This window comes from Vicia villosa, unplaced genomic scaffold (assembly GCF_029867415.1).
Source record: "Vicia villosa cultivar HV-30 ecotype Madison, WI unplaced genomic scaffold, Vvil1.0 ctg.000960F_1_1_1, whole genome shotgun sequence".
Lineage (NCBI taxonomy): Eukaryota > Viridiplantae > Streptophyta > Magnoliopsida > Fabales > Fabaceae > Vicia > Vicia villosa.
In genome coordinates, this window is record NW_026705431.1 from 205,481 (window position 1) to 228,565 (window position 23,085).

General features: G+C 33.7%; 1 protein-coding gene across 1 annotated transcript; it reads right to left on the reverse strand.

Annotated features, from left to right (window-relative positions):
* Nucleotides 1-3,671: 3,671 nt before the first annotated feature.
* LOC131632552 (protein MAIN-LIKE 2-like) lies at nt 3,672-10,233 on the reverse strand. Its single transcript, XM_058903292.1, has 5 exons — nt 10,026-10,233; nt 9,602-9,935; nt 4,492-4,672; nt 4,059-4,295; nt 3,672-3,992 (listed from the first exon to the last, which is right to left on the reverse strand). The coding sequence occupies exons 1-5, from the start codon at nt 10,231-10,233 to the stop codon at nt 3,672-3,674; spliced, it is 1,281 nt and encodes a 426-aa protein (XP_058759275.1).
* Between the last annotated feature and the right edge of the window lie 12,852 nt (nt 10,234-23,085).

Genomic DNA, 23,085 nt, shown 5'->3' on the forward strand with positions numbered 1-23,085 from the left:
AAAGTATTATTTGATTAAAATAAAATAAAAATAAATTAATTAAATAGTAATTCATGTAAATATTAATTTTTATTTAATTAATTATATTTATGATTTATATTTTATTAATTTTATTTTTAAATTTGTGTATTTTTTGAAATAAATAAATAAGTAAATGTTTATTCAGAATTATTTAATTTAGTATTCATCATTAGAAATATTAACAATAGAAACCGATTGGTATAGTTGTAAAGTAACTACCATTTAACCTAAAAGGACTTAGGTTCATATTTTTTTATTTTAAGTTTGGAAATATTTAATATTACCACAGATCATGAAAATTATTTGTCACGAATGTTCATTTGAAAATTTTACTTTGTACACCTACAGTTGCTTTTGTACCCCTACAATTTTTAAAAATGGCAATTTTACCCTCTAAAGTTATTAACTATTTTACCATTTTACTTTTTACCATTCACTCAAAAAGTAAAAAAAAAACTGAAAACTGCACCCCTACGCGCCTCAATTTCGGAATACTTTATGCAAGTCTTCTGGTATGTAAATGAACAAATCGAAACTCATTCCCCAATCTTCTGGTTCACAAGAAAAACAATTCGGAAGTCTTTTTAAAATTGTTTCGGAAAGGGGAAAATCAAACCGGAACACTTTTATAAAGTGTTCCGATACGCTTTTTTACAAACCAGAAGAGTTTCCTAATGTATTCCGGAATGCATTTTCGGAACTCTTTTCATATGTCTTCCGAAATGCTTTTTCCATTTTTTGATTTTTTTCAGGTATGGACATTCTTCTCCAGATTTGTCAAAAAAACAACACAACTGTAGATACCACCGATGCTTTCACAACTTCACAAAGATTTGTCACACGGCAAGAGGTTATCTGATGGGTTAAAGAGACCGTTATCATCACCAGTTCGGACACCGAAATAGGAAAAAGAGGAAGAAGCAACAAAGTGATATTTGGGTGCGATAAAGGGGGGAAATATAAGGATAAAAGTGAGACTCAAAGTGATACTAAGAGACGTGGATGTCCGTTCAAAATCAGGTCGACCCCAGCAAAAGATGGGTCTGGATGGAAGGTTGATGTAAAATGTGGAGTTCATAATCATGGTTTACTAGATAGATTAGAAGGTCATTCCTTTGTTGGTAGGTTGACCACAAATGAGAAGCAGAATATTGCTGATTTGACAAAGAGACATGTTCCGCCTAGACACATATTGATTTCCTTGCAAGAGCGAGATCCTAAAAATGTCACTCGGATCACGCAAATATACAAGCATAAGAGTGTGATAGAAGTAGAGATAAGAGGTCCAAGAAGTGAGATACAACATTTTCTTAAGCTTATAGAGGAGGCGAACTATGTTTATTGGAGTAGGAAAAGGGATGATTCGAAGTTGTGAGAGATATTTTTTGGGCTCATCCAGATTCAGTAAAGTTGCTGAATCTTTTTCCAACTGTCTTGATTATGGACGCCACATATAAGACCAACAAATATAGACAACCTCTGTTTGAAATAGCTGGCATGAAATCGACCGAGTTGACATTTGCAGTTGCATTTGCTTATATGGAGTGTCAGCAGACAGAGAGTTATTGTTGGGTCTTGGATAAGCTGAAGCAATTGTTTATAAAGAAAGATGTGGGTCCACAAGTGATTTTGACGGACGGAGATCTTGCTTTGATGAAAGAAGTTGAAGTTGTGTTTCCAACGACGCATAACTTGCTATGTCATTTTCACATTAACAAAAATGTTGGGATGAAATGCAAGGAATATGTAATGAAAGACATGCAAGAGCCGATAGACACATTGTGGAAAGATGTTGTATGAGCCAGTAATGAGGTTGAGTATGGTGTACGGTTGCAACATCTTGAGCAAGCATGCTTTGCTTATAGTGACATCCTCGATTACGTGAAAAACACTTGGTTTGTCTATTTTTAGGGTTGAGTCTACACATTGGAAGCTAAAGCAGATGATAGGGAACAGTCTTGGTGACATGGTCAAAGTCTGGGAAGCTATGAATTCTAACCTGAAAATACAAATAGGTAATATTCGAGCTTCATTTCAAAAAAGTTTTTATGAGGTTCAGCACACACACATTAGTCCATTTTATGGTAATTTGCGTGGTTCGGTATCGAGATCTGCTTTGAGACACATTGCTGAAGAGTTATTGAGGCTTGATTATGTGTTAAATAGTAGGGAAAGATGTGGTTGTAGTATGAGAACAGGTTATGGGTTATCTTGTGCTTGTGAGATGGGAAAATATTTTGTTGTTGGACTCCCATTACCAATAGAATTTGTTCATCTTCAATGGAGGATACTATCTATGGAAGGTGAGTTGCCTTTAGATGAGGAAGCTGATTCAGAGGTGGATATGGGTAATGCAATTGATGAATTGTGGAGAAGGTTTAAATCACTAGATGTTGTTGGAAAAAAAGCATTGAAAAGTAGGGTTTGTGAAGTTTTATATCCCACAACAACTTCATTGTGTCCACCACCTGAGAAAATAAAAACTAAAGGAGGAGTGAAGAGGAAAGGGAAGAAACCAGTTGGGTATGATGTTTATAGGGATCCCTCGGGTTTTGAGTATGCTGACTAGGCGTCTCAATCCTCACTAATACAATTGCAAGCATCATAAACTTCCAGGAAGCAATCACAGTCAAAGAAGCAATCACAGTCAAAGAAGCAGGATTTTACTCTTCAGTTTTCTTGTCATATTAGGCCATATATTACTGAGATTGTTAATGTTGAATCAGATGGTAATTGTGGATTTAGAGCCATTGCATCATTTCATGGGTATAGTAAGGATGGTTGGGCAATGGTTCGTCGTGACTTGGACATGGAAATAAGAGAAAAGAAGGACTTATATGAGAGATTGTTCGACACTCGATTATCCGAAGTGAGAAATGGATTAATGATATATAATGTTTGTTTTCAACCACCGGAGAAATGGTTGTCACTACCAGACATGGGCTATTTGATCGCGAATTGGTATAACATCATTCTTGTGCATTTAGGAAACTCGATCGGCCCATTAGTTATCTTATGTTGGTGTGATTTCCACATGTCTTTCATATCAGCATCGCACTTCAACTCCACAACGTTATAACTTACCCTCCCATCAATGTCCATGCTCCAGTTTTCACGGTACGGGATTTTACTTACCAGTCAGTTATCAGTTTCAGGCAATTTTTCATTCAACCAAGTTGTCAATGCCTTAAGGTTCCCGCATCCATCAGGTATGGGAAACTTCATGGGAACCTTAGTTCTAGTAAAAAAAAACTGTGTCAACCATAAAATTATAAAGAGGCATTTTGAAAATATGATATTTTCTCTCAACAACATTAACCCCTATTTATAGGCCATCTTATCCACGCCATCCACTGTCAGTGCAATCTTATCCACGCAATCCAATGACAGTGCAATCTTATCCATGCAATCCACTGCCAGTGCAATCTTATACACGCTAATGTGTCGGTGCAATCTTATCCACGCAAATGGGTATCAAATAAAGTGTATCAAATAAAACACAAAATAAATCTCAAAGTGTATCAAAATAAAGCACAATCCATAAAGTGTATAAAATAAAACACAAAATAAATCTCAAAGTGTATCAAAATAAAGCACAATCCATAAAGTGTATCAAATAAAACAAAAAAAATCATAAAATACAACAATAATCAATGCTGACGAGCGATGCGTAAAACCTCGAACAAATCAGCATATGCTATATCATCCTCCGCTGCCTCCGCCTGTCGGAGATAATAGTGAACCAATGTGGAAGCACGAACCCAATCCTGATCAGCGAGTCTTGCATCAAAGACAGGAACTGGAACCTCTCTACGTGCACGAGGTGGGGGTGGAACCAACTGAGGATGTGACACACGGTAATACCACTGCAAATATCCTACAACCGTCTCATAGGGGTATCTAACTGGTGCGGTGTCTCTAACCACATCTACCACGCTCAACATACCAGCAAGAGGTGGGGGCGGAATATACTAATGAAGACCAAACTGACGAAGACACATGTCAGGTAAGTATGGAACATGCATGTCACCCCAAACATGAAAACCTCTGTACAGAGATAGCTCGTCAAAAGGAAGGTGACGTCTGTGATCCTCAGATGGGCGCCATATGACGTCTGTAGGTGTCAGCTGGTCCAAAACTGGACTCAACTCATCCACCTTCATGGCTCCTTGCTTGTACGACCATCTCATCGCCCGAGGAATCCCATGATTTTCAGATGGACGCCAATTCTCTCCTTTCCTTCCAAGTGTGGGAAAGTACTCAGTAATCCAACACTGTTACCAAATAAATTATATCATATAAATTAATATACATATATTAAAGAATATAAATAAAAATATATGAATTAACATACAATTAATTAAAAGATAAAAATTAAAATAACATAACTACCAGTAGAAGAGTAGGATATCCGCCTAGCTACTTGCAACTAAATAGAGATGCATCTCCAATATGTCGATAGAGAGTGACCAGTGCAGCAGATGCCCAACTGTAAGCATTAAGTCTCTTTAAGTCTCTAAACAACAGCAAATATCGGGCCTCAACAAGAGTAAAAGTCTTCTTGTTAGCAAAAATCGTAGAACCCACCAACATCATAAGATATGTCCTGGTTGCAAATGCCCAGCTACTAGCAGCTCGATGCTCCAAAAATCTATCATATAACCATATTAAGTGCCAAAATGTAGTTATTTTGTGTTTGTAAATAGTGGCACTTATCGATACTTTTTGTTAATACAGTTCGAATAATACCCCGTTTTGTGTATAAATACGTATACTTTGTGAATAGATGTATTTTCATATACTTTTATACTTTTTGATAGTTTTCTATTCATTTTGTAGGTATTTAGGCGTATTTGGAGCATGAGCAATAACGTGGCGAAGACACGGCTTCAAACGCGCGATTTTGAGCGGCGGAATCAATTCATTCGGAGAATAAAGCTCAAAACCAAAGAATAATAAATCACCAATTTGGTTGATATGTTGTAATTGTTAGATGGGAAATTGAATAAGCTTTCCAACGCTTCGAACCGGGCGTAAATCGGAGTTACGGTTCTCAAGTTACGCCATTTTTACTAAAAGCTGTTTTTTTCAACTCAGCGAGTTGCGCGCGACGCGCGTTGTACCAGAACCAGAATTGTGTAAATAGGGGGAAAATAGATTTTTTAGGTCATGGTTGGATATTTTAGAGCTCCAATCCATCCAATAGCATTTTTTGAGTGGAAAGATGCTAGAAAACACAATGGAGCTGTCAAATGGATGATCCGGGGTTGAATCCTTCATCAATCGGAGCCGACAAACCGTGAGATTTTTGGGTTTTTCTTCTTTTCTTCTCTTTGTGGTTTCATTTGTGGGTTTTGTATATATATACTTTGATCTCATGTATACTTGTTGACTTTTATGTTATATAAAGCTTGCTTTCATATTTTAATGGATTATTGTCTTAGATTGTTGCTTTGTGGCTATGTGTTTGAGTTGCTATATAGATGTAGGACTCTAATGTTTATCTAGGATGATTTTCTATTAACTTAATTGCAGAGATGGATTAGGTTGATAATCACTTAGTGCCAATGCTTAATGCGTCTGAGTGGTCATGTTTGTCTGAGAGATCGACATTTACGGGAAGCTCGAATTTCTCATGTGTTGTTTAGGTGTCTGAGAGATCGTCACTTACATAATGTTGTGGGTTGTGTTGTTGACATGTGGTAATATTGATAGGTTACAAGTTGAGTATATTCGGTTAATAAGTTTAAGTTTGTGAAGAGTAGATTATATGCAATACTTGATAGTTTCTTCTATTTGAAGAATGAATTCTTTTTATGTTCATAGTTACTTTTCAGTTTTTAACGTCTAAACCCATTGAACCCAAACTCTAGAACTAAGAATCCGTCGAACGGCAATTCAGTAGCACCGATCTCTGTGGACACGATAATTTCCCGGATAAATATTTCCAAAACTTTTGTTGCTTGCCGCTTTACCGCTCTAACAAAATGGCGTCGTTGCCGGGGATTGGTGTTTCTATTGAATTCGCATTGCGATAGTTTCTTTGTTTTTGAGTTTTGTGAATATCGTATATTTTGTGCATATTCTCATACTTGTATATTTTTGTATATTGATACATGTTTATATTTTCATACTTATACATGTTTGTGTGTTTGATTTTGTTCCTCTTCACTTTTTCTATTTAGCAAGGTGAAGTTGGCTAAACAAATTGAACTCGGATAGTTCGTAAATTCTAAATCTTCACTTTTCAATTTGTTTAGCCAATTAAGGATTTTGTAAATATTGCGTTTTATGTATATTTGTGTTTTTACACATACTTGTGTATACTTTTGCTTTTGATTCATTTGTTAAGTGTTTGGGCAGGTCGCTTTCTTTAGGTTGTGTTTGAGGCGAAAGCATTGGCGTACCACGGGGAAGTTACTTACCATTCGCGAAACAATAAAGGTGTCGAGCTAACGAAGTTAAACGAGCGCTTGTTGGGAGGCACCCCAATGGTTTTATTTTTCTGTTTAGTTTTCTGTAAATGAGTAGTGTAGGTGTTAAGTGGTGGCGCACTAAAATTCTATTTTTCTAAGTTGGTTCTGTTTTTCTGGTGTAGCGCGCGTCGCACGCTCATCCGCGCGTTACGCGGCCTGGGAGCTGAAGAGCTTGGTTAGGCAGAACTGAGCTCGCGTCGCGCGGTTTTAAGGGCGCGTCGCGCGCTGTGTTGCTTTTGGCTAGTGAATTATTTTTAATTATTCGCTTGGCCCACCTTTTTCCCACTTACACCAATGCTTTATAGTATAGTATTTTATAGTTTTAATTTTTGTTTAAATCTTTTGTTTGTGTTTAGATTCAAATTTTGGCCTGTTCGCTTGTGGTCGCATTTGGTAATTCTCTGATTTTGATTGGTTCAACATGCCGGTTGTGCGGTAATGATTGATCAAATTTTTACATAGAAAGGTACTCGTTTATAGCTTTCTATAGCATAACATGTTTAGGAGACTTTTCATTTGTACAATTTTCATATTACTCATTCTTTTTGCATAACTAACTTGCTCATGACTTGAATCACAATTAGTTCCCCTTTTTACCATAAATGTAGCTTTCCATTGTATATATATGCGAGAGACCGACATTTCTTGTTCTAAATGGATATTATTATGTTTAATCTTTCGTTTGTATTGGTTTTGTGAATGCACGAAAGTGATCAAGGCACTTGTTTGATTTTGAGCACAACTACCATAGCCAAATATCAATTCACCTTGTGAGTGTGTGACCATTAGTACCTACTTTGAGCCTTTGGTCAATATCCATATTGTTTTTGCTTAATGCTTGTCTATGAGCATTTGGTTCACCTTTTTGATGGATTTTGATTATCGTTTTTCTTGACCCTTCATCTATGATTTTTGGTTTGAATTTTTACCTTGCCTAAGAAAGTAAGGAGTATTCACACTTTGATAATATGGTTGAATTCAAGTTGGGGAGAGAATGTTTACTTATTTTTTTGGTTGATTGATTATGAGGTTGTGAAAAGAAAAGAAAAAATGTGAAAAAGAAAGAAAAGAAAAAGAAAGAAAAAAGATAAAAAGTTTGAAAAAGAAAATAACAAAAAGAGTATGAATAAGAGTGTGCTAATAAGTTTTGTGTTTGGTGTGAAACTTGTGTTGAAGAAGAAAGTTGGATTGGAATTGTATTGTTTGAAACTTTGTGGAAGTAATTACTCCCTTAGGTTTAGGCAAGTTTTTGTTTCGATTAGCTTTAGGACTTATCACTTGTTTGTTAACCGAGCCACATTACAACCTTGAAAGCCCTTGTGATTCATGTCGTTGCATTTTCAATACTATTTTTAGATGAACGCATAATTTTGTCTTTTGTTTGCAAGGTTGTTGGATAAGTGTTCAAAGTCCTCACATTTCGGTGTTTTTCATCTACCGATGAGTTTTTGCTAGGCGTGATTCATTATTGAGCTTATTTTTGTTTAGAATGTTTTGTATGATTATTGTACTTAGGATTGGTTTCATTTTCATGCGTCGTTGTAGGATTGTGGTAAGTTTTTACTTTGTTTGTAAGTTTTTGGTTTGAATTGTGCAATTGTTTTGTTTTCTAAACTGTGTTGATTCTTGATTCTTTGGATTTTTACTTTTGATTCTATGAGTGTTTGGCCTTGTTTGAGGACAAACAAATTCAAGTTGGGGAGAGTTGTTAAGTGCCAAAATGTAGTTATTTTGTGTTTGTAAATAGTGACACTTATCGATACTTTTTGTTAATACCGTTCGAATAATACCCCGTTTTGTGTATAAATATGTATACTTTGTGAATAGATGTATTTTCATATACTTTTATACTTTTTGATAGTTTTCTATTCATTTTGTAGGTATTGAGGCGTATTTGGAGCATGAGCAATAACGTGGCTAAGACACGGCTTCAAACGCGCGATTTTGAGCGGCGGAATCAATTCATTCGGCGAATAAAGCTCAAAACCAAAGAATAATAAATCACCAATTTGGTTGATATATTGTCATTTTTAGATGGGAAATTGAATAAGCTTTCCAACTCTTCGAACCGGACGCAAATCGGAGTTACGGTTCTCAAGTTACGCCATTTTTACTAAAAGCTGTTTTTTTTCAACTCAGCGAGTTGCGTGCGACGCGCGCTGTACCAGAACCAGAATTGTATAAATAGGGGGAAAATAGATTTTTTAGGTCATGGTTGGATATTTTAGAGCTCCAATCCATCCAATAGCATTTTTTGAGTGGAAAGATGCTAGAAAACACATTGGAGCTGTCAAATGGATGATCCGAGGTTGAATCCTTCATCAATCGGAGCCGACAAACCATGAGATTTTTGGGTTTTTCTTCTTTTCTTCTCTTTGTGGTTTCATTTGTGGGTTTTGTATATATATACTTTGATCTCATGTATATTTGTTGACTTTTATGTTATATAAAGCCTGCTTTCATATTTTTATGGATTATTGTCTTAGATTGTTGCTTTGTGGCTATGTGTTTGAGTTGCTATAGAGATGTAGGGCTCTAATGCTTATCTAGGATGATTTTCTATTAACTTAATTGCAGAGATGGATTAGGTTGATAATCATTTAGTGTCAGTGCTTAATGCGTCTGAGTGGTCGTGTTTGTCTGAGAGATCGACATTTACGGGAAGTTCGAATTTCTCACGTGTTGTTTAGGTGTCTGAGAGATCGTCACTTACATAATGTTTTGGGTTGTGTTGTTGACATGTGGTAATATTGATAGGTTATAAGTTGAGTATATTCGGTCAATAAGTTTAAGTTTGTGAAGAGTAGATTATATGCTATACTTGATAGTTTCTTCTATTTGAAGAATGAATTCTTTTTATGTTCATAGTTACTTTTCAGTTTTAACGTCTAAACCCATTGAACCCAAACTCTAGAACTAAGAATCTGCCGAACGGCAATTCAGTAGCACCGATCTCTATGGACACGATAATTTCCCGGATAAAAATTTCCAAAACTTTTGTTGCTTGCCGCTTTACCGCCACAACAAACCACTATATTGAATAATAAGATCCCCTGCAGTCACACACATGTCGAGCCATCTCACCCCTCTCTACTCCCAAGTACTCGATGCCAAGCTCAACCGCCATCTCCTCAGTGACATGCTCCTCTGGATACCAGAACAAACCCCCAATAGGAAAGTGCAGCAGACTAGCAACATCATCCAATGTAATCGTCATCTCACCAAATGGCATGTGAAATGACGATGTCTCTATATGGCACCTCTCCACAAATGCTGAGACAAGATTAACATCTATCTTTGTCAGGCTAGTTCTCTGGAGAGAAGTCAGACCTGACCTAGAAACCAAATCCTCCATCTCTGGTGGGAGCAAATGATGAACTCTATCTTGCAGCTTCGTCCCATGTCCTGCAACTTTGAGCTCCTTTTTAGGACCTCTTTCTTGAAAATAAAAAAATCACATAATGAAATATAATCATAAATTTATTTTAAAATAATAAAAGTAGAATAAAATAGATAAATTTATTTTACTTACCTCCCCGAACCATAGACGGCGAGCAACATGGTCCTCGTATCGAATAAGTAATGACAGATCTGAAGGTCCTCCATGATACCTAGCTGGCTGTGGTGGCTCTGGAGCTGGCTGTGGTGGCTCTGGAACTTGTACAGAAGGACCAGCTTCATCTACGGTGCATCGTCGTCGGCTAGTAGGCCTCCCGTTTGATCCTAGTGTACGCATGTTGTTGATCTTAAAAAAAACATTAAAAAAAATCAGAAAAAAACATAACCAGAACAGTTCAAATATGTGTTCCGGTGTGCTAACTTGATGAACATGAACAGTTTCCAAAAGGTTCCGATCTGCAAGCAACTGAACCGGAACAGATTCCAAAAGCGTTTCGGTGTGAAGGCAAATGAACCGAAACAGATTCCAAAAGCGTTCCGGTGTGAAGGCAAGCGGACAGGGAGAGTTTTTGAAAGCGTTCCAGTGTGTATTGTGTGTGAATCGGAACAGACTTTGAAAGTGTTCCGATGTGTTTTCTGAAAACCGAAAGACTTACCTAAAGCGTTCTGGTTTGTTTGAATAGAGAACCAGATGAGTTGCAAAAAGTGTTCCGGTTTGTGTATTGTAAATTTCTCAAAGCGTTTTCGCTAACAAATGGTGAAAATGTGAAAAAAAAAGTTACTTATTTATATGAGGGTAATTTCGTCCAAATTTTTTGACTGTAGGGGTACAAAGACAATTGTAGGGGTACAGAGTAAATTTTTCTGTTCGTTAGCTTAGTGGTAAAGACATAAGATGTGGCTTAAAAGTCATTGGTTCGATTCTTTTAGGAAAAATTTTAACTTTTTTTTTTAAGTTTTTAAATATGAATTTTTTAAAAAATAAAATTGAAATAAAAAATTAAAATCAATTAAGTATTTAAAAAATTAAAAATAAAAATAAAATTTAAGTGACAGTCCAATCACGGTTTAAAAGTAGGAAAAAAAATCAATTTGAGAAAAATATTGACAGAGGGACTAATAGGCCCGAGTAAATTTTATAAGGGATTAAATCAAGTCTTTTTATCGGGGATTAATTTGGGTTTTGTAGTTTTAGTGAGGGACCAAAATGAATCTCCACTCTTATATTTATTTGCTAATTACCTGCGAATTTTTCTACAAAACCTGTCACTTTTCCTGCGAAAATATATTTATACAGGTCGCAGGTTTTTTTAATATACGATTTTTTTCTAATAGTTTTTTCGTTAAAATCCACATGTTTATATCCATCGGATCATGGGCCCCCAACTGTTTATATTCAAGCACCAAACCCAAAAGAGTGTTAGGCGTGAGAGAGTGTATTGGAGAAATTCCAAATCCTACATTGATAGAAGATAAAACATTGCAAAATTTTATATAGAGTGACACAACTCAATCAAAACAAATTATTTTCACATTTATTTCTTCACCTTTTTGCTTTATTTTATACATTCTTTAATGTAGCTTTAAAAACTTTTTGCAGTTAACACTCTTTAGAGTAGTTAACAAATCTAAGTTTTTATTTTGACAAAAGCAAACTCAATGCATATTATTAGTCAACTGTTGTTCAATACAAGGAGGAATTAGATTTATAAAACTACGCCTAGATCAGGAATTGACCGTCTTCGCAAGAGAATGGGCAACCAAATTCGCCTGGCGTTTGGTAAACTTCACCTCGAAGTTGGGGAAAACATGTAACAAATTTATAATAGACATGATAATTAAACTGAATTCAGAATCACCCTTATGCTTAGACTGAATGGCTTGAACCACTCGTTGAGAGTCGCTTTCAAAAGTAACTTTGTCAAGGTGCATAGCTATGGCTCCATGAATAGCCTCTTTAAGAGTCGTGGCTTCAGCTTCTAAGATGGTGGGGGTGCCGAAATCCCACGCTACACTTGCAAAAATGAAATTCCCAACGTTATCACGCACACACCAGCCCTTATTCGTAGTACCACGCTGCTTATTGAAACTTGCGTTTACATTGCATTTAACCACCCTTCAGGTGGCGGGTTCCAATTCAGGATGTGATGATGGGCATTCTCGTTATCTTATTCTACTTGAGCCTTAAACTAATACTACCAATTATGAAACGCAATCTTACCCAAGTTGGTTTCACCCTCACTTTCGTTATGTCAAATAAGATTATTTCTATTCTTCCATATCATCTCTAACATAACAGCAAATCTCCCAGCAACCTTTCTATCCCCTGAACTACATATGTCTAGGATAATGAATTTAACATTATTAAAAGAGTGTAAGCGAGAGTCTAGAATATTGGACAAACCCGCTACTCTCCAACATCGATTAGTCGTACTGCATCCAAAGAGAACATGCCAATCATCTTCGTTACTACTTTCACAAAGCTGACAGATTGACGGGCAAGGGACATAATGCTGAAGAAGTCTAATACGAGTCGGTAGACAGTCTCTACAAATTCTCCATAAGAGATGTTTGACTCTTGGTGGAGCTTTAATATTCCAGAGGCTACACCAATCTTCCTCCCTCCTATCAGTAGCATGCTTCATATGCGACCTCCTAAGTTAAGATACAAAGTTTTTATCTCTGATAAAAAGAATCACAATTGAGAGCAATAATTTGACATCACGACTAATTTTCAAGTTCTGACAACCATTTTTTTCAAAAATAATGACTTGACCAATTATTACTCCCTCCATCCTAAAATAAGTGTCGTATTTCATAAAATTATTTGTCCCAAAATAAGTGTCACTTTAAGTTTCCAATGCAATTTTAATTTTTATCTTCCAGTTATGTCCTCTAATTAATACTCTTAATTTATTATTCTCTCACTCTGCATTTATGATCATTCAAATACACCAATAATAAACAGGGATAGTTTTATAAAAATACTATTTTCTCTCTTTTATTTATCACATTTTCTTAATCTATGTGAAATGACCAACTATGACATGTATTTTGGAACGGAGGGAGTATTATTTAAAAAATTTCACATTGGTAAAATTTCTTGACCTCTAGAAATAATATTATTATTTAAAAAACTTTTACATTGGTAAAATTTCTTGACCTCTAGAAGTAATATATAATTTTCTTGACCCCTAGAAATAATATATAATGGTGCTTTATTTTTTGACCCGTTTTAACCTAACTAGTTGAAAGAGCTGTCAAATGGGACGGTCCGGCCCAGACTGCTTCAGTTCGACGGGCCAATATATTTAAATGGGCTAATCTGACCCGACCCAATTACTTAATGGACTACATAAAGTGAGTCCGACCCAATTACTTATCTCAATCTTTTTTCTCTAAAATTTACTAAAATCTTTTTTTAATGGGTCATCCCAAAGCCTGCTTGGCCCAACCCGGTCCATGAATAAACATAGGCCCTATGAACTGGCCCAAAAGACAAGGTTGTGTTTTTTAAGATATTTTGCAGTCTAACCCGTGCTAAATTGTTGGATTTATGAGCTGGCCCAATAGGCCGAGCCCATTTTGACTACTCTACTTGTTGATATACTTTTAGCTTTCTATGCATATAATGAATTTTTCTTCCTCATTATTCAATTTGTAATTAATCATGTAATAATAACTCTAAGCCTAACTCACATGAACCCATTCCAAATGTAGACAGTTTGACGTGAAGGAATACACAAGGGGAATCAATTTCTTGGAGCTCAAGAAAGGTGGGTTTGTTCAAGGAAGTCATATATATTAATATAAGCTTGTTATTATTATTATTCAAAAACAAGCCACACGGTTGGGGGTTTAAATAATAAAAGGACTATAAAGAGGATTATTATTGAAGCAAAACGGGAACGTGTACGAAATGCGGCGCTGCGTCCGTCACAAAAAAATTAGATTGGAAACTTGTGGCATTGGTGAAAGAAAATACATTTTTTATAGTTTTGACTTGGGTAATTCCAAATTGCGTTGTTTCACATCAAAATCTAAGTAGAATATATTACTTTTCATGGGTCTGACTTTATAGTATTTCTAAGTTTTGAGAGGGAGAACTTTGAAAAAGAATAATAAAGTATAAAGAATAGAGAGTTTTGAGAGGAGGGGGTTTTTAAGAATTACTTATTTTATAATACAAAATCTCTTTAATATCGATAATTCATAACATGTTAATTAACATTTGGTTAAATGTTTGATGTAATGGTACATCTTTTTATTTGTCACTAGGGTTGTTCATGGTATGGTTTATTGAGAAAATCAAACTGAATCGAACTAAATCATAAATAAATATTTATTCAACTGAGCCAAACCATTTTAATTTAGTCAGAATCGAATCGAACCATAATCATTGTTGGTTTGGTATACCGTTTTGAAATTTTGAATCGTGTCAAACTCTTAAAAGTTAATTTTTCTTAACCGAACCGTTTATTAAAGAACCGAATCATTAAACTATTTTTAATATTTAAAAAAAAATAAAACTTGTTTTTTTTTGTATTTTTTCATTTTCTATTTCGGTTCTGTACGCTTATAATTTTGAATCAATTCGGTTATAGTTTTGATTCGGTTCTAGAACTGTTTGTACAATATGGTTTAGTCCACCAATCAATCATAACAGTTCAATTATTTTAAATTCAATAAAGTTTGTTCGACGGTACAGTTTATAATTTTTTTTTGAACAGTCCTACTTGTTAGTATCATTTAGGTATATGGTGTCACATGTTCAACACACATTCCCAGGTTTAATGGGCATGTAGGAGCACGTGCTGCAAATCTTCATCCTGCAAAGGTGAAACAAAGGCTTGAGGGGCAAGTGTTATACGCCACCATGAGGCCCAAGGATAAAAGCCTAATAGTAATGCAAAGGATTAAAGCGTTGAACATATAGACCTTTTTCTCTTTTTCATAGGCAATTCTGCATACGAAAGCCCACGAAAGCCCTATTGACTGTCCAGATCAATTTGACGGCTGGCCGTGATCCACGCCTCACTTTATTCTTTTAGTTGTCAACGTTTCTCTTATTTTAGAAGGAAAACACGTCATTCCTCGTATATTGAAACTCATTCTTCAAACATCACTTTCACTCTCTTACTAACTTAAGCGTTAGAATTCTAATCTTGTAGATTAATCCCTTCTCCATTACATCGAAAATACAAAACCACCGCAACAAACTCTCCCTCATTTGCCGATAAATTCTAATCTATAATATAAGAAAAGTTGTTGTTATGGAAATCACAAAAATACACTTTTGTTAGCTTAGTCTAAATTAATAATTTGGGAAAAAAAAGTCTTTTTTTGGTTTTTAGTTTTAAATGATTGTTAATTTACATTTAGAATAATATTTCAGTTTTTAAAAATTAACTTTAGTAATTGAATATTAATAATGAAGAAATATAATTTAAAATAATGTTTATTTTAAGATACAATATTTTTTAAGAAAATAATAATAATTTTAGTTAAAAATTTATTTCAATTAAAAAATTTTTAAAAATATACTTGAAAAGGTGTGTTATTGGATAAAATACAAAAATTGTGTCATTTATTATTAGCTTTAATTTATATGATTCAAAATATTATTATATTGATATATGTCATTAATAAAGTTTATACAATTAAAATAATATTTGCACAATTAAATATTAGAAAAATTATTTGTTATTAATGTCATTTCACAAATATATGTTATCAATGTAAATATTAGCAAGTTGGGTTTTTTAAATGTTCCAACGAGGTTAGACAAGGAGATCCTTTGTCTCCTCTCCTCTTTTGCCTTGCAAAAGAGGTTCTTAGTCCTTCACACACTTTTTATGTCGATGACATCATGATTTTTTATAGGTGAGATAAAATAGCAAATAAATAAGTTGCATAACCCAAGATTCGAACCCAACTCCAAGGGGTTCACATGCATTCCCTCTACCACTAGGCTATAGAAGCTTTCATGTTTTACATATGGAAGGATCTGTATATGTAACATATTTTCTACTTTTCTACTTTTTTTTCAATAAAAGTATATATTCATATTTATAATGTATTATTTATTTATAAATTTATTATTAATATGTATATATTACTTTATGTATTATTTATTTATTTATTTATTTTACATAAACGTTTTTTTAATAATTTTATTTAAATGTTTTTTTATTCAGTTTTTTTAATTTATATAAACGTTTTTTTAATAATTTTATTTAAATGTAATATTTAATAATTTATATAAACATTTTTTTAATAATTTTCATAAATATTTTTATTCAGTTTTTTTAATTTATATAAAAGTTTTTTTAATAATTTTTTTTAAATGTTTTTTTTAATAATTTTATTTAATTTACGGTTTTTTAATAAATAATTAAGTACATAAATAAATAAATAAATTAATTAATAAATAAATATTAATAATATTAATAATAAATAATTAAGTAATAAATAAATATTAATAATATTAATAATAACTAATTAATACATAACTAATATTAATAATAAATAAATAAAATAAATAAATAAAGTAATATATAAAATATTAAATAAATATAATATATAAATATTAATAATATTAATAATAAATAAATAAATAAATAAATAAATAAATAAATAAAATAAATAAAAAACTAAATAAAATTATTAAAAAAACGTAAATTAAAAAAATTATTAAAAAAACGTAAATTAAATAAAATTATTAAAGAAACGTAAATTTAAAAAAATTATTAAAAAACGAAAATTAAAAAAAAATTATTAAAAAAACGTAAATTAAAAAAAGTAATATATATATGTTACATTTTTTTATATTTATTATTAATATACTTTATTATTAATATATGTTTATATATATGTTTATTAATAATAAATAAGTAAATAAATAAAGTAATATATAAATATTAATAATAAACCATTTAATAAATAAATTAAATTTAAATATTAATAATAATAAATAAAGTAATATATAACTATTAATAATAAATAAATAAAGTATATTAATAAATAAATAAATAAAGTAATATATAAATAGTAATAATAAACACATATATAAGAAAACGAAAATGGTGCAATGGTTGGAGGGTCCCCCTATATGCATTAAGATCTGGGTTCGAACCCTAGGTTTTGCAAAACAAATTGGGATTTTTGCAACCTATCCACGCCACCTAAGCAAGCAGATTCAGCGCCATCTCAACACTCCCAGTCAGCTCAACAGATTCAGCGCCATCTCAACACTCCCAGTCAGCCAAACAGGTGATAGGGGGTTCCTGAAAACAGAATCTTGTTTTCTAAGGGGTGAAGGCTAAATTTTTTTTTAATAAGGGGGAAAACCGAATCTCGCTACTTTGGCAGGGGGTGAATAGTATTTAACCCTTTTATTTTTAACAAAAAAACAATGATATTGCGATTGTGAGTTATGGTGGAAGAACGGACGACAGAGAAGTAGAAAGGATGACACTGGTTGGACGGGAAAAGAGCGGTACTGATTGGTTGGACAATGGAATTATTGAAGTGAGGTATGGAGTATAGAAGATTCTTAAATATGAAATGACAAATAAAATTTGTATAGAATATAAAAGAGACTAATTTTCTAGTTTTTTAGAGGATGAAAAGATAGAGTATAATGAACTAATAATATTTAAATAATTTTTATAATTTATTAATTGATACGGATATCCGCGTGTATGGATAACATTAAACCCGTATCCATATCCATTAATAAACAGGTATTAAAATATCCATTTATTTTATCCGTGAATATCTTTTAAACTATCCACCTCGTACCCGTGACAGATTTTATCCGCGGACATTTCTTAACGACATATGCAGTTGGTCTAAAGTCTTGGCTGCCAGAGTGCGTAGAAACAATAGAATTATTAAATACATTATAAAATCGTCAATATGGAGTAGCATCAAAGATCATTTTGGAACTGTCATGGAAAATACTCAATGGTTTATTGATGACGGCACTAGGGTGAATTTTTGGCTTGATAATTGGAGGGGATATACTTTGGCGAAGAAATTAAATATTCTAGAAAGATTTCGTAGCTCTTTAACTACCAAAGTTGGTGAGTTCTTGCAAGATAATGATTGGGTTTTTCCTACAAATCTGCTTTTGGTTTTCCCTAGTTTAAGCAAATTGGTCTCCTACGTTTTGCCTGATGCAGAATCGGATGACACTTTGGTTTGGCAACATTCTGATAATGGCCTGCTGAGTCTCAAGCAATCCTTCGATTTTCCAAAATGCCTATCTCCGAAATCTTTTTGGAAAAGGTTCCCTTGGAATCCTCACATCCCTCATTCCCATTCCATGATGGTTTGGAGACTCTTTTATAACAAAATTCCCACTGATGACAATTTACGCATTAGAGGTTTCTCCTTTCCCTCAGTCTGCTCTCTATGCTTCTCTTAGCAAGAATCTTTAAATCACTTGTTCTTCGAATGCTCATACGCTAGAAACATCAGGAAGTGGTTGCAAAAAATTTAGATACTCATCTTTCGGTTCATAATTTGAAAGACTGCCTTCGTTTGCTTGATGACAATTGGAATCCTCAAGCGTTGGTTGTGGTGGTGGCGTGTACTGTCAACATTTTTTACCATATTTAGAAGTCTAGGAATTTAAGAAGATACCAAGACAAGAATATGCATTGGAAAACTTGTATTATTCTTATCTCAACTCAGGATAAGCTCATTGGGAACAATACTAACAGAAGGTCTAACAATTCAATCTCTAATTTTTTATTCTTGAAGAAAATTGATATCATAATTAATCCTGGTAAGTCCCTCACCACCGTAAACATTTCGTGGAAACCTTCGCCTTTTGTATGGATTAAGTGCAACATCGACGGTTCGGCTATTGGCTCTCCAGCGGTTAGTTCTTGTGGTGGCATTTTTATTGGTGGGGGTAGAGCTGATATTGCAGAGCTTACACCGGCCATGATTGCTATTGAAAAAGCCAAAGATCTTAATTGGAGGAAGCATTGGATTGAGTCGGATTGACCTTGTGCCTTTGTGCATCAAATCTCGTTGGCTTCATTGTCGTAACTACACTCTGTAGCAACGTGCCCTAAAAATTAAAGATTTTAGAGTCGCCACCTATTCTACCAGGGCGAATAGGAAACCCTACGCAGTTAAGAGATTCGGGGTAAGTTATTATATTCAGGTCCAGGGAAGGTGTTAGGCACCCTTAACCCTTTCCTAAGGTTTTTGAGTTTAAGGCAAAGGTTTGTGGCTAAAAGTGTTAAGGTTTAGGGTTTATAGCTAAGGAAATGAATAGGGTGAAAAGTGAGATTTTGGGGAAGGGGACTCGCCTTGGTTATCCAAGTGCCTACGTACCTCCTTAGGGAGGATCAGAGTCTACATAGTTTGGGGCAGGATTGTACGCCTTAGAATTAGTATGAGGTTGTTCGAAGGTATTTTGAATTACCTTATCGCAGTTGTGAAATTCGCAGTTTTGCAAGGTATTTTAAATTACCTTATCGCAGTTTTGAAAATCCGTAGTTTGAAGATGAAAAATGTGTTTTGAATGGCGTACAACCCTGATTTTAATATGTTCTATTAATCGCGATGATTAATAGGTTTAATCACCATAATTAATAGATTTAATAAAGAATTGCTAATTATTCTAATCGATTGATTCGATTATCACCGTTAGCAAATTGATGTGTTTTAATAGGTTATTTGAATTGTTTTTTGGGGATTGAATTATTTTATTATTAACCATCGCAACCAATTAGTTTGATTAAAACGATTAATAAGTTAATGAAGAATTTTAATTATCGTAATCAATAGGTTTGATTAAAATAAATAACGAATTAAACCTAATTATAGTAAACCTAATCCTAATTAAATTAATCTTAATGATTTACCCTATTTTAATTAATTAAATTCAAACTGATAAAAATCATTAATCTAAAAGAAATCATTAGTTTTAAAAGAAAAAAAAAAGTCAAATTAAATTAATTTTAGGAAAGAGTAATTACAAAAAAAATGGAAAAAGAAACATGAAAATAAACAAAATCAAAAAAAAATAAAACATATAGAAATTTATAAAACCCGGCGCTGGATCAGGTGTGGTGGTTCTCTAAGTGTCCACCGTGCGCCTCCAGATCCATGGTCGTTAGATCAATCCTTGAAGTCTTTCAAGGGTCCTGGTGCGAGGACGTATCATAAACCTTCCCCTAGTAGCGCACACAGGATCTGTGATGACAAAGACACCTAAAAAAACGTAAAAGAAAAAGTCTTCCCTGGGTATCAAACCCATGCTCTCCATGATTCACAAATTACCCCTTTGCCAGATGTGCTACGCTTTTCATTTGTTTAATAAGTACAATCGTTAATTAATATATGAGACATATGGTAGATGATAAAAAAATGCGCGAAATTCAAAATAAACCAATGGGCACGAGCCACGCATTCACCTTCTTCCCCAGAACCGTCGTTTTAGGTTCTGGGTTCTTCCTACGACCATTGTTCGTCGCTATAGCTCTGCAAGCACATAAAATCACACACACGCAACAAAAATCATATTTGAAACCATGAATGAGTTTGTCTCATCCTTCTCAACTCATTGGTACCTGCAATTTCAAGTGATTCATCCTAAAACAAAAATTCCTCATTCAAGCTCCCAAACCCTAACCATGGCACATCGTTCATACGAGCGAAGAAATGAAATTAATTTTTCAGAATCACCCACAGCATCACGATAATCACAAATATGCAATCGAAATTCATTCAGGACACATAAAAAGATGAAATCGAGTTAGAGAATATTGGACCAAACCGTGAGGACCTGGGGACAATTCTGAGCGCTTGAAGGTCTGGTGATAATCCAAATAGCTTCATGAATCATTAAGGAACGCGTTTGAATCCTCTAAATGCTTTGAATTTACTCCTATCTCCAAAACCAACCTTGGCTCTTTCTTGAAAATTTTGGATGCTCCAATGTACGCTTGACTGTCCCCTCCTCCCCCCTTGGCATCTGAAATTCTTATATACTTATAGGGGATTGATTTAGGTCAACATATTTGGACTGAATCAAGTATTTCCCATGAATAAGATTTGATTGAAACTTGATTGAAATTAGTTATGAAATCTTTCTAAATTGGTTTAAATTCCATTCAATCTTTCCAATTACCATGTGCACGAATTTGGATACACAATATGACTTAAATATTGATTGAATATGATTGGAATATGGATTTGAATCATATCTTTGATTTTCCGTTGATTTATTTGATTTTAATCTTTTTTAAAATGAATAAAAATTCCTAATAAATCCAATAAACCATATAAATTCGTGGTAATGACATTTGGAGTCTTGGATAACTTGTGGATCAAAATTGAATCCTTATAAAGTTGGGCCCATTCGCAAGAAACTCCAATTTGAACCACTTTTATTTCACATTTTGCCTCCAAAATTGCCCAACTTTGACAAGGCATATCTCCCTCAATTTTTAAGATATGGAAGAGTTCTAGGACTTTTTGGAAACCTCAAGATGTCCTCTACAAGCCACTTTGGAACATATTTTTCATTTGGATATTTTATCTTGATGATATTGCTCCTGACAAAAAACAGCTTTCTTGCGATCTTCTAGAAGGACCTGTAATGTTTTGAACCATATCTCTTGAATGAAGCATTTCTGGCCTTGGCATGTAGAGACAAAGTTGTAGAGAATCCAATTTCTTTCAGAATAGGCTTTGGTTGGGAAATTTTTGATACTCCATATGAAAGTTATGGCCAGTCAAAGTTGAGTTGACTTTCTCCTATAAAACCCTAATTTAGAAACTATGAGCTTTGTCAATTTCTGATCTCTCCTTGATGAATCATGATTAAACTTTGATCAAATGATGAATATAACATAAAATGTTGATGTTGACCAAAAATCAGGAGTTTTGCCAGTACTTTGACCACAGTTGACTTTTATGTCAACCTAGTCGATTGTGGATCTGTGACAACTGGATCGAACATCAACTGATGATTAAAGATCAATGAAGTCGCCATCAATTGTTTATTTATCCCAAGAGATGGGAAAGGAAAAACATCGAGTAAAACCTAAAGGGAGAAAACAAACAAAGGTCATACGACCCAGAGAAAAGGGTAAGGGTGTCGGTTACGCAAGGAGAAGGGATTAGCACTCCTCACGTCCGTCGTACTCGACGGGATCCGCTCTTGCTAGTCTAAATCTAAGGGTGTTATCTAAAAGCTAAAGGGAACGCACAAAGAAAGAAAAGAAAATAAACACGGGGAAAAGAAAGAAATATTTACAAAGATGTGCTCGTTCAGGCCCCGCGACCCAATGCCTACGTATCCCTTTAAGGAATCAGAGCAGCCGTAGTTCGGCTTACAAATTTTTATATGTTTTTATGTTTTTTTAAATGAACGATGTTAAACGTCGCATTCCACTGCTGCTCGACCTTTGGAGACTTACACAATTGTCGTGGAAAGGAATTAACATGTTCTTAAAGAAAAAGAAAAATGGAATTGGTTGGTATTTTTTGATGTAGATAATGGTGAATTAAATCCCAATACAAGGATACTCACCCTTCTCTACTTTTTTAAGAGTCTAAAAATATTAAGTAAATTAAGTGTGTTTTATGGTTGGGTATTTTTTAAAGGGAAATGTGAATAGTGGTGAATTAAATCCCAATGCAAGGATACTCACCCTTCTCCACTTTTGATAATTATTAGGTATTTTAAAAGTTGAAAAGAAAACTAAAATGAAAGACGAATGAGGGAATTCTATGTCTAAAATTGTTATGTTAATCTAATTCTACCTAAAGTTGGAAATTAAAAACTAATCTAATATAACTAATCTAATATTTTTGGATTTTAACAAGAAAATAAAATCATAATTAAAAGCATATTTTTTGTATTTTTAAGAATAAGAGAAAATAAAAGAACTAAATTTAAAACATATTTTTGTATTTTTTTTTAAATTAAAACAAAAATTTAAAGGAAACTATGAAACTAAATAATCAAATGAAATGGGCTCAAAACAAAAAGTAAAATGGGGTGATAAAAGAGAATGGGGCGCTGGGCCTCTGGATGCAAGCCCAAGGTTAAAATTATAACAATCAGAGGGGGTACGAATAGTAAACATGCAGTGTATTGGAGCAAAACGGATGGGCCTCTATTATCTACAATAAGCCCAAAACGAAATTGTGAAGA